The sequence below is a fragment of the Primulina eburnea genome, chromosome 8 (genome assembly GCF_022965805.1).
Source record: "Primulina eburnea isolate SZY01 chromosome 8, ASM2296580v1, whole genome shotgun sequence".
Taxonomy (NCBI): domain Eukaryota; kingdom Viridiplantae; phylum Streptophyta; class Magnoliopsida; order Lamiales; family Gesneriaceae; genus Primulina; species Primulina eburnea.
Window position 1 is genome coordinate 31,165,159 of NC_133108.1, and position 17,623 is coordinate 31,182,781.

The window sequence follows — 17,623 nt, forward strand, 5'->3', positions numbered from 1 at the left end:
TTCCTTATTTCAAGATTTCATGTGATGTAGGTCTTAGGTCCACTGAAATAAATATATGTTGTTTATGATTCACAATAAAATTGATCAGAGAAAGTGGGATAGTAAGCCACTTTCATTATTTGGAAGGTCATTTATTTCACTAGGGAGTCGGCCTAATGGCCACTTATTATATATGAATTCGGTCGGTAATTCCAATGTTTTTATGTTACGAGAAATCATGGTGAAGTAGACCGTACCGTCATTATATAAGTTGTTTGTTTGCATGTGCAGTGACAGACCGTCAAGTAGGCCTTCAGGCCACTTAGAATATGACAGGAAAGAAAGACACTGAGCGGGGAGTTGAGCTCACCGATCGGAAAAGCGAGTAATAAAGAAACAACAGAAGAGAACAAGGGCCTTATGCAAACCCCAAGAGGACCCAGAAATTGACTTTGGAAGAAAAATAGGCTGACCAGCCATTTTTGTATGTTCCAGCTTCACGTTCATGTTGTAAGATTTTATTTGAAGTAGCCCGTAGGGCCATTAATGTAAATATTTGTTGGTTATGATTCAAAAATGAAACGATCAATTAAAGCTGGCCAGGAGGCCACTTTTATTATATTGAATTCATTTTGTTTCGATAAGAGATCAGGGGAAGAAATAATCGCGAGCGGGGAGTTTTAAGCCAACCTATGGTTTTGATTGAAGCTATTGAAATGAGTTTGGTTAAGTAGATTAAGAACGAATAGAAACTCCTTCCCAACATTCAATACACAACATCACATACAAATCCACATTCATTCCACATCCATCACCCAACAACCACAACACCAAACCAACGGTCAACAAATCAAAAGCGGAGTCACCGCATGCAAGAACAGTAAGTAAACGTGTATGCGGGAAAGGGGTCCGACTAAAGTGTAAATGCATATATGTATGTGCGAGAAAGGGGTCCGACTGAAGTGCAAATGCATATACGTGTATGCGGGAAAGGGATCCGACTGAAGTGCAATGCATGATGTTTGGGGCGAGGGAATCGTCTTGAGTGGATGTAACATGTAAGAGCACGCAAGGGCACATAAGAGTTGAGAGGTACCTGTATTGCAAGATACCCTCCCAAATGACACTAACGCTTAAGTGGCGAATGCACCGAAAAACTGAGGACAACCCACGACCAATTCTCAATCCAGCATTACCTGTGAAGAGCAAACACGCGAACCGCATATACAACAAGAGACTATATACATATTCTTTTCACTGCCTGAGAAAATGGCACCAGAATGAAGAATGCATGTAGAATGATCTTTCTTGGTCTCTTGGGCCCCTAAAAGTCCTTCAGATCAATAAAAATGGCCATGGTAATTCCAAATCCAAGGAGGAATGGAAGCAAAGCAGAGTAACCATCAAATAATGCTTGAGAGATGAATATACCAAGTATTTTGATTTTGCTTTGATTGGAAGTGGATTGGCTGGCCTTAGTTATGCTCTTGAAGTTGCAAAACATGGAACCGTTGCAATGATAACCAAGACTGAGCCTCACGAAAGCAACACCAATTATGCACAGAGAGGGGTGAGTGCTTTGCTGTGCCCATCAGGTTCAGTAAAAATTCACATGCAAGATACAATTGTTGTAGGCGCCTATCTGTGTCATGAGGAGACTTTTCGAGTGGTGTGTACTGAAGGACCTAAGAGAATCAGGGAGTTGATTGTAATGGGTGCTTTACTCGACTACGGGGAAGATGGAAATTGGCACCTGGCAAGGGAATGGGGCAATCCTTTATCAACAAATGCCAACAGATTCTTAAATTCAGCAAGAAATTGATACCTTTAATCGAAGAACCAGCACTCCAGGCCGAGACAGTGACTGAGGCAGTTGCTACTGAGCCATCAAAGGAAGAAGAAGGCCGCGGTTGCAGGAGCAAAGAAAACGGTGGCTAAGGCTCCGGTGAAAAGTGTAAAGCCCAAGTCTGTCAAGCCTCCGTTGAAGACAGTCGTCACAAGAAGGGGAAACAAATGTCAACGGTCTATACGTGGCCGGTGAAGCGCCTGGCGGTGGAGGAAGACAAGGAATTTGCTAGCTCTGGAGATAAGAAGCGGGGATGAGTTAACAGATAGAGAGTTGGTGATGAAAATGGCTTTTGTTGGGATTAGAGGATGGAGCCACTGTAGTGGGAAAAGGCAGCAAGTAAGAGGTTATACCTTAAGAATTTGAAATTTGAGTTGGGGATTTGTGGATCCTTGAAAGTTATTGAAGATTAGGCCTGCACTAGAAGAAGAACGTGAAGGAGCTTGAAGAAGAGCGGGATGAGTCATTTATCTGATATTTGAAATCTTACAGCATAGCGGGCTTTTTGTATCCCACCCAAAAACAAATGGTATGACCCAAGTAAATGCAATTTGGGCCACACTATTACAAATGAGTGGATTAAAATGGGTTTTTATACAAGCATTTTGGCCCAATGAGCCAATGCTTGCGGGGGGCATTTGTTTGCACCAAAAATTAAATTGAGCCCAATTAATTGTCTAAGCCCAAAAGTTTAAATTATTAGAGGAAAAAAAGAGGCCCATTAGTATATTTAAATAAGCAGATAACGTCCAAGCAAGAAAATCGTGGGAGGATAGGTAGAAATCGTGGCATGAGTGGTAAAGATCATGGGCTCATGGGGGAGTGGAGAGAACTTCTCAGCATTCAGAAGAAAATGATCGGCAAACACAAGGAAAGACAACACAACTCTCGACACACACAGAACTCTACAGCAAAAAACTTGCAAAATACTCTCCAGAATTCTATTTTCAAGCGTCTTATTTCTGAAATATTTTTCATTCCATTTTCTAGCATTCTTCGTCTAGATTTCACCAGCTTTCTTTAATATATTGTTGTGTTTTGTAATTTCCTACTGATTTGTTGATACAAATTATGTCAGGGGTTTATTTTCATCAAATTCCAATAGTTTTTTTTCGTTTTGGCGTTATAGTTGTTTTAGGAGACTAGAACAGACGGTCGAATTTAGAATTCACGTCGCTTTCGCTTGAATTTTTAGAAGTTAGGTTTTTATCATTTCACACAAACGGTGCATTTTCACACCTGACACGTCCGCAACACCAAATATTGTGCAAATATATATATATATATATATATTAAAAAAAAAGGACTAAAACATACACAAAACACAATCTGGGATCTATATAAATGTCCGGTCTGATTTTTGAAGACTAGATTGTTGTTTGCCTTTCATTTTAGTAAACTGTGCGTTGTCACATTTTGTAGAATAAGACAACTGGGCTAAGCCTATTCACAAATGATCAACCCCAACTGTATGCCAAACCGATATCGTGGTCCCTTGTAATCGACATTGGCTCTAATAACAGTTAAAAATAAAATTGGAGTTGAACAAAAATAATTAAAAATAAAATTGGAGTTGAACAAAAATATTAGTTAAATAAATATCATATCCTTTTTGAACATCAAGGAACCAAAACCCACCCATGAATGCTTGAACTAGCCACAATTCTTGTAGTTATATCATGTTTAAATTAATCCAAAGTTGAGTCAGATTTCATTGGAGCTATTATTTGATATTTCATTGTAGAGGGTGAAATAAAATAAGAATCATAGAAAATTATATGACATTAATTTCCATTGGATAAGAGATATTGGCAAAGTGGAATCCGTGAATGCCTAAAACCGTACACCACGTGTCGGCAAGAAGAGAGGATAAGCGAACACACGCGGCGTATTCTTTACAGAAAAAGACAAACTTTGGGTCGGATTAAAATACGAAGCGAAGAACCCAGAAGAGAAACTAAAGGAGAATGTCTAACGGGTTTTCGGGATCATTTTCTTCGGCGAAAGTGGATGTCATGGTGGATACGGGCAACCCATTGCTCAACCTCGCTGTCGATGGTTTCTTGAAGATCGGCGCTGTAAGAAGAAACAGTTACCCTTCATCCCATGTCTCTGTTACGATATATTATTATATTGTGTGATGCAAGCATTTGTATTTGTTATCCGGGATTCAGGTGGCCGCAACCAAAGTAGCTGCGGAGGAAACATATGACATTCTTATAAGACACGGTTCTATTTCTCTTAATGCAGTTTATTTTGATATTGGTCGATTGACAAATATTCATTGAAAACTAGTTTTAACACAAGTTATTGTTACTTCCAGAAATGAGGATTTAGGGATGTATTCTTGATTTGATTGCGCTATAGATCAAGGACGTTCGGACCGCCGTTACGTATTTATCAGTAGTAATTGGTAAATGAATGTTGGTTTTCGTCCAGCCTATAATGTGAGCATTTAACTCGTAGATTTTGTTGTGAAGCCCGAAATTGTCCGTACCAACGAGCCTCTTGGTCTAATGTAGAGGGGAATAATTTAACTAAAATAAAAGTCACAAGGATCTAAAAACACGTAGCTTAATTTTCTCAAAAAGTAAATCAAAACTAGAATCTATGTATCGAAGATGAAGTTGTTCCTACAGACTAGATAGATAGAATTATACATATATGACATAGCCAACACCTTCTTGAACTATTTTACAGTGCATTTTATTGTAGTCATCGATTAAGAAATGTGAAGCCGATACCTATCATTATCCCATTAACACAGCAAGATTGCAAAACACACACACATTTTGTCCTCGACAAAAGGAAGCCTGTCCTTCATAAGCAGCAGCTTACCGTGAACTCCCAACCATAGGATAAATGAGTACTTTGGAAGGATGTGTGATTCCAAAGATACCCAAGGAATCTTAACGCCAAATCCCCTGTAGAAATGATAAGCTGAATTTGCTCTGCTACCGTGAGTGGACTTTGGAGAACCTTGCAGACTTTGTTTTCCCTATTGTTCAGATATATATTCTTGATAGTCCATGATATGTGTGTGGATGATGATGCAAGTCTTTTTTTAAGCTAATACCTAAATTTGGAAAGAAGCAATTAATCTAAGAATCTTAACTTAATTTAAAAGATTTTGTGACGTCTGACTAAATAAGAACAATATGTTTTCAGAGCTTGGATTACATTTGTAAACTAGCATGTTGTTTGAAAACAGTGATCTCGTGTTTGAAACCCATGCAGATGCACACTTGGGCTTTTACATTTCAAATTTGCATTGAATGTTTACTTCGGGTCTCTGTTTTCCGTGTACCCAACCAATATGCACAAGTCTTGGATACTTAATTCTCATCCTGAGTGGATCCCATCCTAGACATAGAGGGTGTTAATATATAGAACTATTTGGGTGGTTTCTTCATTTCCGTAATCTTTGTGTTCAGTGGTAAATTAATAATCATATAATGAGGTTGTTGGGTGCAACCTGGTAGAGACTGATTCTTGAACATTTGTTAGTGTCGGTAAAATGCATTGACAGTTGGATGAATGGTAACTATTCTTTAATCATATTGAGGTTCAAATAAGCAGCTATATAATTAAATCTATATGTGTGGAGAGGGAGACCAAGGACTTCTCTATCTATATATTTGTAGTTTATACAGAAACGCATGTTGCACGTTAAAACTTCAATAAATGAGAACTAATATCAAACATTTGGATGTGATAATTTCATAATAATCTTAATAACCAAAAATAATGTGAGATTTTTGGAAGAGTGAAGATTTTTGTCGTTAATTTAAATATCTAGTGTCTGATGGATGTGATCATGTGGAAATCTCTAAAATCATTTTCTTTTAAGTATTATAGTGTATTTGCTGATTTTTGATTTCCAATGTGCAGGGAGCATCTCAACCGACAAGTTGGAATTCTCAGTTGAGAATCTTATATCATCACTGTTTTCTCACTTATGTCATTTCTTTCTCATTCATAGACATGCTAAAGCGTACTCCTTTTAACTTTTTCGTGCCAAGTTTAATTGTTTTAATGTCATTGCAGCTGAAGAGAATGTGTAGAGAAGGTGCATCTTGGGGTACGTATATTTACATTTGAGAAACATATTTTTGGAGACTGAAATTCAAATAACAGTTATTTTGCACATTTACTGTCTACAGGAGCAGTAGCTGGAGTTTATGTTGGGATGGAATATGGAGTGGAAAGAGTACGTGGAACCAAAGACTGGGTACTTTCTGAATTTAATTTATTCCTTTTACTAATCATTAAATTCTAAATTTTTTTGTCTTTTAAAATTGTATTGAGTTGCGAATTACCGGATGTTATGTATCATGCGCTGTTGCTTACTTATTTTGTAGAAGAACGCGTTGATTAGTGGTGCAGTGACCGGGGCACTCCTGTCGGCAGCCAGCAACAGAAACAGAGACAAGATTGTGTTCGATGCCATAGCTGGAGGTGCCGTTGCAACTGCTGCTGAGTTCCTCAATTATTTAACTTGAAAAGTGTTGTTTCCATTGGATGTTAGTTTGTTTCTTTGTACCTTTGTTCCTCGCTCCAATAAATCCTTGTACAATGACGACTGCTACATTGATTCTGAAATTATTCTTTGTCCATCGAAAACTCATTATCTTTATTATGTTGTCGTGGTTTGCTTCTTTGAGGTTTCCTATGGGACGGACTCTTCGCAAAAAATAATGAGAAACGTCACACTGAAGGTAACTTGCAGAGGGTCCAACTCCGGTTCTTGGAAAAGGTCAAGAGCCGGTTGAACCGATTATTATTTTATTTCTTTTTTATAATTTTTTCGTAGAGTTTAATTATTTCTTTTATTTTGGGTAGAATATTGGGATTTTCTCAAGCGACATGGCCGGATTATATGTATTAATTCCTCTTCAGCTACGGTTCTAAAATGGGTAAATTCGATTTCAACGGAATTAATGTAAAATTAAAACATGGATTTTTGGAGACATTTCCTTGGGACTTCGTAAATCTACTTAAATCAGTCGTCTCAATCTCTGTTCACGGCAATAAATCGGTATAGAAATGATTGATTCACAATGTCATTTACTCGCATTCTCCACATTTTAATAATAACCATATTTATACCCACGCTTGCTCGAGGTAACAAAAACTTGTGTGAGACGGTCCCACATATCATATTTTGTGAGACGAATATCTTATATGAGTCATCCATGAAAAATTATTACTTTTTATGTTAAGAGTATTACTTTTTATTGTGAATATCGATAGGGTTGATCCGTCTCACAGATAAAGATTCATGAGACCATCTCACAAAAAATCTCCTTATCGGCCAAATAAATCAACATGTCAGCAATGTCAAATTGAGGATGACAGATTTTTAAGAGACTTGTATTCGTACTCGCGGATTTCAGGGGTTATAATGTCATTTGAAAGTATAATCACTTTGGTAACCAAAACTGTATTTATTCTTTTTGTTTTTGTGGGGTTTAGGCCTTGGTTTCCAAATGCCGTCTTGGGTCAATGATTTGAAGTCCAGTCCGAGGTTGGATTCATAATAGACATGATTTGTCTCAACATCTATACTCAAACTAGAAATTTGGTTGTGAAATGATTGTTTAACATAAAAGTATTACATAAATGGATGATTATATGAATCAGATATATGTGTTGTGTTCAATGTGCAACACCTTAACACAACATGCAGCATAATAATTTAATTTAACACATAATTACTCTTAATTTATACAAAAAAATTAATGAAAAAAAAGAACTAACTTCTTTAACAAAGTGAGGAAAGAAAGAGCATCAAAATCTTTTATATAAAAAAAAACAAATAACAACGGATGTAACTTTTGTGAAGTTTAAATTCTATTTGATGAACATTACTCTAATCAGTATTGTGATTAGGTGTTGTTTTTGTTTGTCTTCAATATTCCATGGTAACACAACAATATGTCCAACTTGAGCAATTCAATTTCGTGCTTGCTCTCCTGCAGTGTCTATATTAATCAAATCAATCACAATTACTTACTAACTAAGAAGCCACCATAAAAAAAGAAAAACATGTTTTCTTAATGGGCTCCTCATCTGGGGCGAAGAAAGGCCCAAAAGAGAAGGGAAAGAAACATTATGGTCTTTTCAAGAAAAACAAACCAAGTAAATGCAAGCTCCAAAAACTTGTAAAGAGCCAACAAAACCCGATAAGATAGAAGATGTTTACTTCCACTACAAGAAGGCAGAACATTGAAAACGCAATTACAAGAAATATCTAGCGCATAAGAGTTCTGATAAGGGTATGTTTTATATTGAAATAAATGTCTCAATTAATTCAAATTCTTGGGTATTAGATAGTGGATGTGGATCTCATATATACAATGATTTGCAGGTGATGACAAGAAATAGAAGATTAAAGAATGGTGGACCTTGAGGATGAGCAATGGAGCAAGAATTGTTGTGAGAGTCGCAAGAGACATTTACTTTGAAACGTTTACGACTTAGAATTTTTTTTTAAAAAAAGTAAAAACTCGAAAATACATTTTAATGCAAGCATGCAATAACATCAGTCAATCACATATATTAAAATAAAAGTATTCAACCATTGGTAAAAATACTGTAATTAAAAATAAGAGAAATCGTCAAACCCTAGACTGTCCTGTAAATAAATCCAAGGTGAAGTATGAAAAAATCCTGATAAACCATCAACATGTAAAAAAGAAAGTGTATGAAAATATCCATGTTCACTTCTAACTCATAAATATAATGTGCGGAAAATATGGTCCTCGAGTTACTTTGCGCACATCCAGCCTGCCTACTCAGTCTTCGGCACCTCCGGTCCCCTCATCAATATGCTCACCTGCACCATTCACACATAGTGAGTCTAAAGACTCAACACCCCTGTAACGTTGTAACAAGTACATATACATAACATGCAACAGTGAAAAGTACTGTAATTAACATACATTTCATGATCTTAAAAAACATGAACTTAATCATATTGTGTCTATAACATACCGCTTCTGAACTACTTTAAAATTTGCGGAAAAATAAAATAAAAATTATTAGATACCAACAAACTTTCAAACTGTGGATTGTACAACCAAAAGTATTTGAAAAAGAGTGAACACAACTTGTTTAAAAAATGTAATTCAAACGTGAAATCAGAATATTTTGAACACTTCGTAAAAACTTAAAATATGGCGGTCCTCGGGTTTAGCCTCCCGCTCAGTCCAAGCCTGCTCACTGGTCCTCACCCGTTGCTTCCCGGTATCATGCGCCTAGGAGGCATACTGATCCAACAATTTACCCAACACGTAAACCCAATGTGCATGAATATAGTATCAACAGCATAAGATGCACGTAATTTGAACTTGAAACATGGACATGCTGAAATCATGACTTAATGCTTAATACATGGAATAATTCAAAACCTTAAAACTTACAGACTTGAGGTGTGGCTTCGTGAGCTTCTCGCAACTGGCAGTAGGCGTAACTTTTTACAAGAACACCGCTCTGATACCAACTGTAACGTACCAGATTCGACGACTATCCTCACTGTACCAAGATGGGTCTTTCCAGCGTGCTTATGTCCTCACTCACACGCACCTTGAGAAACTTCCCAAGGGGTCACCCATCCCAAAATTGCCCCAAGTCAAGCACGCGTAACTTTGGAGTTCTTATGTGATGAGCAGCATTTATTTTATCATGTGAAAAAAAGTAATGTGAACGAGGAATGGTCACATCGGGTGGCACATGCATGCACGTACTTTAGTTGCTAGAATAATCAATTGTTGCGGCCCCTATATTTTCCCGACGTTCATAGTATATTATATTTATTCCAAGGATGATTTTAAATGGAAGAATGTAAACTAGGAATTGCATGTCTTTTTTTCTTAAACATGCCTAATTAAAAATACTGAAGATTTTAACAATTTTGGTATGAGCTCTTTCAGCTCATCACATAAGAACTCCAAAGTTAAGCGTGCTTTACTTGGGGCAATTTTGGGATGGGTGACCCCCTGGGAAGTTTCTCAAGGTGCATGTGAGTGAAGACATAAGCACGCTGGAAAGACCCATCTTGGTACAGTGAGGATAGTCGTCGAATCTGGGGCGTTACAGTTGGTATCAGAGCCGACCTCTCCGAGTACGGTGTGGTTCAGGGACAAACCAAGCGGAAGCTTGTGGGCATGTGTGGCCCGGGCCGAAGAGGGCGGGGGTGATCTTCGGTGCCATGTGGTAGCATGGACAATGAGCGTCTCCTGGCAGGCTTCTAGGCGGAGGGAACATGAAGGAACTGATCTTACACTGGAAGGAGAGGGATTCCAAAACTGTTCAGGTATGGGACTGTGCAGTTGAGGATGGCTTAAAAGATTTTATTTTTACTACTCATATCAAGAAGGTGCATCTTCTTTTCGGTAGCTCAGCACAAAAGAATTCCAAAGTTAAGCGTGCTTGACTTGGGGAAATTTTGGGATGGGTGACCCCCTGAGAAGTTTTCTAGGGAGCGTATGAGTGAGAACATAAGCACGTTAGAAAGACTCGTCTTGGTACAGTGATGACAGTACTCGAATCTGGGGCGTTACAGTGTCAAAGCATAATGTTAGGATCAGTTGATTGGTTGAAAGATGTTTAGAAAGGGGGGTTGAATAAACACTCACAATATTTATGACCTTTTCGAATGAAACGTCAGTTATGTGATAAACTGAAACTTAGGAATCTTGTCAGTCGATGACAATCAGTTTAACTGAATATAGTTGCGGAAATAAGCTGACTGAAAGATAGAATAAATGACTGAAGTAATGACATAAAGATTTATGGATGTTCGGAGATTTAATAACTTACGTCACCCCTTCTATCACAAGGATAGGATATGCACTAAAAGATATTGATTAATACAAAACTTGTATAGACCCACTTCAGTTTGGACTTAATACTGCCAAGACTAAAACTCTTAGTTTACTAAATTTCTCACAGTTCTTGACAGGATTTAGCACAACTGATCTAGTTTAGATCAAATAAATAATACAATGGTTTGTGCTAGTAAGCTCGAAAGGTAGCCTCAAATGCTACGAATAATTCTGATAAGTGTGAGCTTTCTGAATCTCAAGTGAGAGTAATAAATTCAGCAGGGTAATAGCAAGCTTGAGAGAATAGATGAATCGTGTTGATAAGAGTTATTTTCTCAACTTTTCTTCTAACCTGTTTATAGGCTTCTCTTCAATGGTAACATTAAATTATATTTGAATCTTTATATCCGTTGATTTCCACGTCAATATTCTTCTGACTTTCGTACACCGCAAGTTTTGAAATGCGGCGTTCCACTACAAGTTGCAGTCTGCTTTGTATTATTGTAGGTTGAATGTCCTTTTCAATTGATGATGTGTTCAGCTGAGTGATCAGCTGATATGTAGACGCTTGTTAACCTCACAAATGAATATCTCAACTGATCAGTCAGTTGACTTAGTAAATTCAGTTCGGCTAGTATCAGCTGCCTTTAATATCCTGAGCATTAATCTTCAGTTTGGCAACTGTCAGTTCATGATTAGTTAGTTCAATAGATTTAATCTCTTAGTTTGTGATAGGATCGATTAACGTATCAAGAGTGTTTAGAAGGGAGGAGAGGGATTGAATAAACACTCACAATTAAAACTGATCTTTTCGAATTTTGAGTTCAGTTTGGTGACAAACTGATTCTCGGAATCTTGTCGGTCAATGACAATCAGTTAAACTGAAGTAGTTGCGGAAACTAACTGACTGAAAGATAGAATACAAAAACTGAAATAAAACACGCAAGGATTGTTTCTGGATGTTCGGAGATTTCAATTACTCCTACGTCACCCCTTCTATCTCAAGGATATGATTTCCACTAAAAGAGTTTGATCGAATACAAGATTTGTACTGACCCACTTCAGTTTGGACTTATCACTTCCAAAAACTGAAACTCTTAGTATTAAAATATGTTTTCAGTGCATAACTGATCTTAGCACTATCGAATTTATCGATTATTACAAAGTGCTAGTGAGCTCAAATTGTAGCCTTGACTGCTACAAATAAATCAAGTAAGAGTGAGCTAAGATTTTGGCAGAATAACAGCAAGCTTTTTAATGAAGTAATCTCTTGTTATTTAGCTGTTCTTCTGTCATATTTATAAGCTTCCCTTCCAACAGTAACTTGAAATATATCTGAATCTTTGTATACGTTGATTGCCACTTCATCATTCCTTGGTAATTGTTTGCTTCATTTATTGTAATGTGGCGTCTTAACTGCAATGCGTTGTTCTAAGCTGTATTGATTGAAGTGCGGCGTTTCATATTCAGTTGTAATCTTCTATGTCTCTTTGTCGGTTGAGTGTTCTTTCCCGAGACATGTTTGAAGGATGCTTAGCTTGAAGGCATACGACTGAATGTATTATCTGTCAGTTGACCAGGAGAATAACCGAATTGCGTTTCAGTTGCGTAGATTAGTTTGCTAGATTTAGTTGCTGAGTTCAGTTTACTTGATCAGTTGCTGAGTTCAGTTTACTCGATTAGTTGCTTCGTATTTTCAGTTGGTTCATATTTTGTCAAACGCCGGAATTTAGTTTCCAACAATTTCCCCCTTTATGGTGTTTGACAAAACTAAGTAAATAGTGACGGAATGTCTGAACTCATTGTAGATAAAATAAGAGAAATAATAGCTGAACTTCTGAACTTATTGTAGATAAGAAAATGATCGACTAAATAATGGACTACATGAATCTGTAGAGATTTTTCTACAACGAGAAGATTTCTTTTGTTCTAGAATTTCTTTGATCTCTTCCCCCTTTTTGTCGAACACATCCATCTTCATAGATAATTTTCGAACGTCAGTGGAAAGAAGTTTAACATCTGATGAGATACTTGAGACAGCAGTTTGAAAAGAAGTCTGCAGCAATTCTATTTTATTGGAAACAGAAGTTTCCAATCGCTCAACTTGTTTGCTGATTATATCATGGGTTGTAAAGAGACTTAAAGCTAGAACTCTGTTATTTTTCATTTCATCCACTGTTCGGGTAAGAGACTCCATGTTGGCTTGAATGGCTTTCAGTTTTGCTGCATTAAATTCAATTGAAGAATCCAGTTTGACAGTATGAGAAAATTGTGTGGGTTGAATTTTCTTGATTTCAGTAAGCATCTGCTGCATGTTGTGCTGCATATTCTGTATTTCCTCAAGGACAATATCCATTTCTATGGATTGAAGAGGAGGTGACTGATCAGATGTTCTTGGTTCACGTGATACTTGATCAAAGACCACCATGGTCCTATCAGATAGTATCGTTTCAGGAACAGTCTGTGCTAGAACATCTGTTTCAGTGACTGTGACTTGGACTGGAGGGGATGATGATTGATGTTGATCAGCAATTGGCCTTTCCTGCTGAATCAGATCTTCAATGAGAGGGTCATGAACTGATACATTCGTTTGATAATCCTCTGTCATTTGTGATGGTTCATCAGTTGGAGAAATTAACAAGCTTCCATATTCTTAGCAATCTGTTGATTTGGTGATTGATTATGCACCGCTGTTTGCTCCTTTAGTTCAGAATCAGCAGGCTGAACTGGTTCTTCTGTTGAGATAGGAACCTCTTGAGTGATTTGATCAGTTGAATTATCAACTTCTTCAGGAATGGATTCACTAATAATAGACTCTGTCACCACTGCTTGAATAATTTCATCAATGTTGGCAAAATTTAACTCAGCTTCAGAAAACAGCTGATGTTCCACAGCAGATGATTGTGGCACATCCTGAACTGTTTCTTCAGTTGTAACAATAGTTTGTTCTGAGGGTGGCTCTTTCTGCTGAGAAGAGGGTTCTTCTCCTTCTTATTCAGAGGCTTCATTAGGAAGAACTAACTCCTGATCCATTTCCCACATTTTGATCTGAGCTTGCAAGCTAGTAAGATCTGTTTCTAGCTGAGTGATCACAGTTCGATCATTATAACCAGTTGGATTGGTGGGAATGTAGTTGGCCTTCAATTTCTCAAGCAGTTGAGATAGCTTCTTAGCTTGAATTTGGTCAAAAAATAGGTTTTTCTCTCCAAAGTCTGAACAATTGTGGCGGCTTTGACCACTTTGAGGACAATTGCTTCCAGTTTGATAAATTTGTTCAGCTGGGATTTCTTTTTCAGTTGTTTAGAAAAAATCTGAGTTCTGTATGCGGTCTAGGCATCATAGGATTGAAGTTTTGATGCTGCAAAATTATTAACCTGTTCCCAAACAAGGTCAATATGAGTTTGAATGGAATTGGATGGCCTGGGCTCTTCAATCAATTTGCCCTTGCCTTTTTCAGTACTGAGGATGTGAGGAATTTCCAATACAGTACGAGTAGTATCCACCAGTTCTGTAATCTTTATACCTTTGGTTCTGGCAGGTGCGAGAACAGTAGGACGATTGATATGGATTAAAGGAGCTTTGGTCCTAACTGTTTCCTTTGTTGCATCAATTGAGATTTCTGGTGGGATGAACTTTAGGGGAACTGCTTTGATAGGCTGTTGGGCATTCGAAGATGTTAGCCTTTCAGTAGGAATAGATTCTGCTGTGGTTGGTAATTTTGTCCTTTGTGTTCTTGGTTTCTTTTCAATTTGTGGAGAAGGCGTCTTCTCGGAATCAGATTCACTGATAATCAATTTTCTTTTAACTGCCTTTAGTTGAGCCAAGGTCTTCGCCTATTTAACTGATTTGGGAGCAGGCTGTTGCGTACCAATCTCCTTCTTGATCTTCACAAACTGATCAGGAGAGATATCGATTTTAGTTTTGGGTGGCAGAACATTCTTCCCATTGAAAATTTTGAATTTAGATAGTCGCTCGGAATCATCAGCCACCAACCCTTTGACTTTCATCAAATAGCTTAGCGGCACTGCAAATCCTTTGGATTGCTTGGTGGAGGAAAACATATTTTTCAAGATACTGAAAATGAGTTGCTTCCAGTTGAATTTTCTTTCAGTCATAATAACCGTAATAGCTTGAAATTTTTCCAAAGTAAGGGCAGCAAATGATCCTGCCTTAGCCAATAGCCCTTTGGCTACGATATCAGTCAGCAACTGAACCTCATGCTTCAGTTCAGGATTGATATATCCATTTGATTAGAGATCCTGGAGTTCTTTTGGGTAAATTTCCTGCAAGGATTGTCCCAAAAACATCCTGAAACCAGCAGATTCAATCTTCAGAAAGACGTTCTTAACATCAGCTTCTTGAACTGATAAAACTAAGTCAAAGTCAATGGCCATAGCGTTCATCATGTGAGCTGGGATTTGATTCGCCATTGCTAAGAGTAAGGAAACCTGAAATTTTGCGAAATATAAGTTCTGAGTGTATGAGTTTGCTCTTAGAGATGATGTACGCGTAAGAAAGAAAACTGAATTGAAGCGAGGAATCATTTATATGTATGTGACTGCTTAAATTCTGGACACATGTCAGTCCATTAAAAATTTGAGTAAAAATGTGTGTACGTGTGCTGTAAGCGTGTGTGCAAAAAAAAAATGAACGGTTTAAAATAGGCCACGTTACGAAATTGTAGTCACATCAGTTGATTTGGAATATAATAAGTTTTTAATTTGTTAACTTAAATGAGAAGATTTGTAAAATATCCAGCTGAACAATCAGTTGGGAAACTGATTCATTTCAGTTGAGAATTCACAAACAATTGTCTTCTCAGTTAACCTCTTAAAAACTGATATTCCCCCTTAATCGGTGCATAGAATAATTAAAGTGACGATATAAATTTAAAGATCAGAAAGATTGTCGTTTGCTGAAACATTGATGGCCCTTCAGCTTTCATGATTTTCGCCTATAAATAGAAGTAACACAGTTAGTTTCAGTCATATTAGTGAAAATATTCAAGACAAAAAGGATGACAGATGCGAGTAGCTCGATTGCTTTGCCGTTTGCTCTGGAGACGAGGAAGGCTGATATAGAAGATGAAGTCTTCTATAAGAGTCTTCACTACTGGGAAAAGTTACAGAAGCTTGAGTTCCTGTATAATACTGGAGAGGCTACCACTCCCAAACTGGTGGCAGAGTTGTGAAAAGTGCGGGAGCACTTGAACATAGCTATGTGGGTGGATGTCTTTAAAGATGGTCATATCTATCAGCTAATGCTTCGAAAGGAGCTGAAAATCCTTAAGTGCATAGATGATTCTCAGAACTTTGTGAAGATATCTACTAGACTTTTATCCGCTTGGTTGAAAATGTGGATAATTGTTGTAGAGGAAAAATATGATGATGTAATTCGTGCAAACGTTTATGGTTGAATGAAGTATTTATATGTGCTTAACTTTGTTATTCTCTTTCTGCAAATGATAAATTTCATCAATTGTTTTATATGAATTGCGAATTTAAACAGATAAATTGATTAAAGATTAACTGATATAAGTTGACTATGAACTGAAGTCAGTTAATAATTAAGTAATAGATGACAAACTGATATCAGTTGATAATTAGCAACCGATAAATAAAAATCTGGGTAAAATAGGAAAAACGCTTCGGTTGACTTGAGACTCTTTGGTTTCTTCAACATTTAATGTCACCTGTCTACAAATAAGACGAGAGAGATTAAATGTGAGACAATAACAGTTCAATATGTCCGACTCAAGTAATTCTGATGCTTGCAGCAGTATGCACGTTCATGTTACTGAACAATCAAGGCTTTATTTCAAAGACTTGAAGAAGAAGATTGAAGAATATGTTTTGAAGAAAGTGATGTCAACATGGTTCAAAATTCATGATTTGCAGAGGATAAGTAGTAGTAGTGGTGCTGCTCCGTCTCGTGCTCAAGCAGCAGCATCACGAAGATATATTAATCGTTTTGAAGTTAGGCATGTTACAGACCTGGTTGATGACAATGTTCTGTTACATGGAATGCTATGGAAGGAATGGCATGTGATTGAGAAGATTTCTACAACTGAATCATTTTCTAGAATCCGAATGTATGAGTTGAATGATTGGATTAGAGAATGGAAAGATTCAGTTGGTTCTGAGATTTCTTTTGTAAGATGGAAACGATTTTATTCTTAATAAAATATCATTTTTGATTTGTTTTTGTGTTCTTATTTTCTGCAAATAATTTTACTTAGTAAAGCAGCATCAATAATAATTTAAAGACAAGTCAATTAAACCAAGAATATTGCAAAAGTGAGAAAACTTAGTCTCGGGTAATGGTTTGGTGAAGATATCAGCTGCTTGTTGCTTAGTTGAGATAAATTCCAGTCTAATGTCCTTTTTCAAAGCATGATCTCTACTGAAGTGATGCCTGACATCTATATGCTTGGTCCTTGAGTGAAGAACTGAGTTATAGGTGATGGAAATTGTGCTTGTATTGTCACAAAATATGGACGATTCATTTGTAATTACTCAATAATCTCTCAGTTGTTGCTGGATCCAGATCAGTTACAACTACCAGCAGCAAGATATTCTGCTTCAGTTGTTGAGGTAGCTATGGATGTCTGCTTTTTGCTGAACCAGGAGATCAGTCTGTCTCCAAGGAACTGACATGATCCACTTGTACTTTTTCGATCAAGTTTACATCCTGCATAATCTACATCTGAATAGCCAACTAAATTGAAAGATGAGTCTTTAGAATACCATAACCCAACATTTTGTGTACCCTTAAGATATTTCAAAATTCTTTTAGCAACTGAGAAATGTGATTGCTTAGGATTTGCTTGAAATCTAGCACACATACAGACAGCAAATACAATATCAGGGCGAATGGCAGTTAGGTACAACAATGAGCCTATTAAACCTCGATATAATGTCGCTTCAACTGATATTCCCCCTTGATCAGTGTCCAATTTTACTGATGAGCT

At 37.1% G+C, this 17,623-nt stretch overlaps 1 protein-coding gene across 1 annotated transcript; it reads left to right on the forward strand.

Moving 5' to 3' along the window:
• Positions 1–3,669: 3,669 nt before the first annotated feature.
• On the forward strand, positions 3,670–6,461 carry LOC140839378 (outer envelope pore protein 16, chloroplastic). Its single transcript, XM_073206039.1, has 6 exons — positions 3,670–3,903; positions 4,000–4,054; positions 5,717–5,748; positions 5,873–5,906; positions 5,989–6,056; positions 6,187–6,461. Exons 1-6 carry the CDS (start codon positions 3,793–3,795, stop codon positions 6,325–6,327), a joined length of 441 nt encoding a protein of 146 aa, XP_073062140.1. The 5' UTR covers positions 3,670–3,792; the 3' UTR covers positions 6,328–6,461.
• The last annotated feature ends 11,162 nt before the right edge of the window (positions 6,462–17,623 follow it).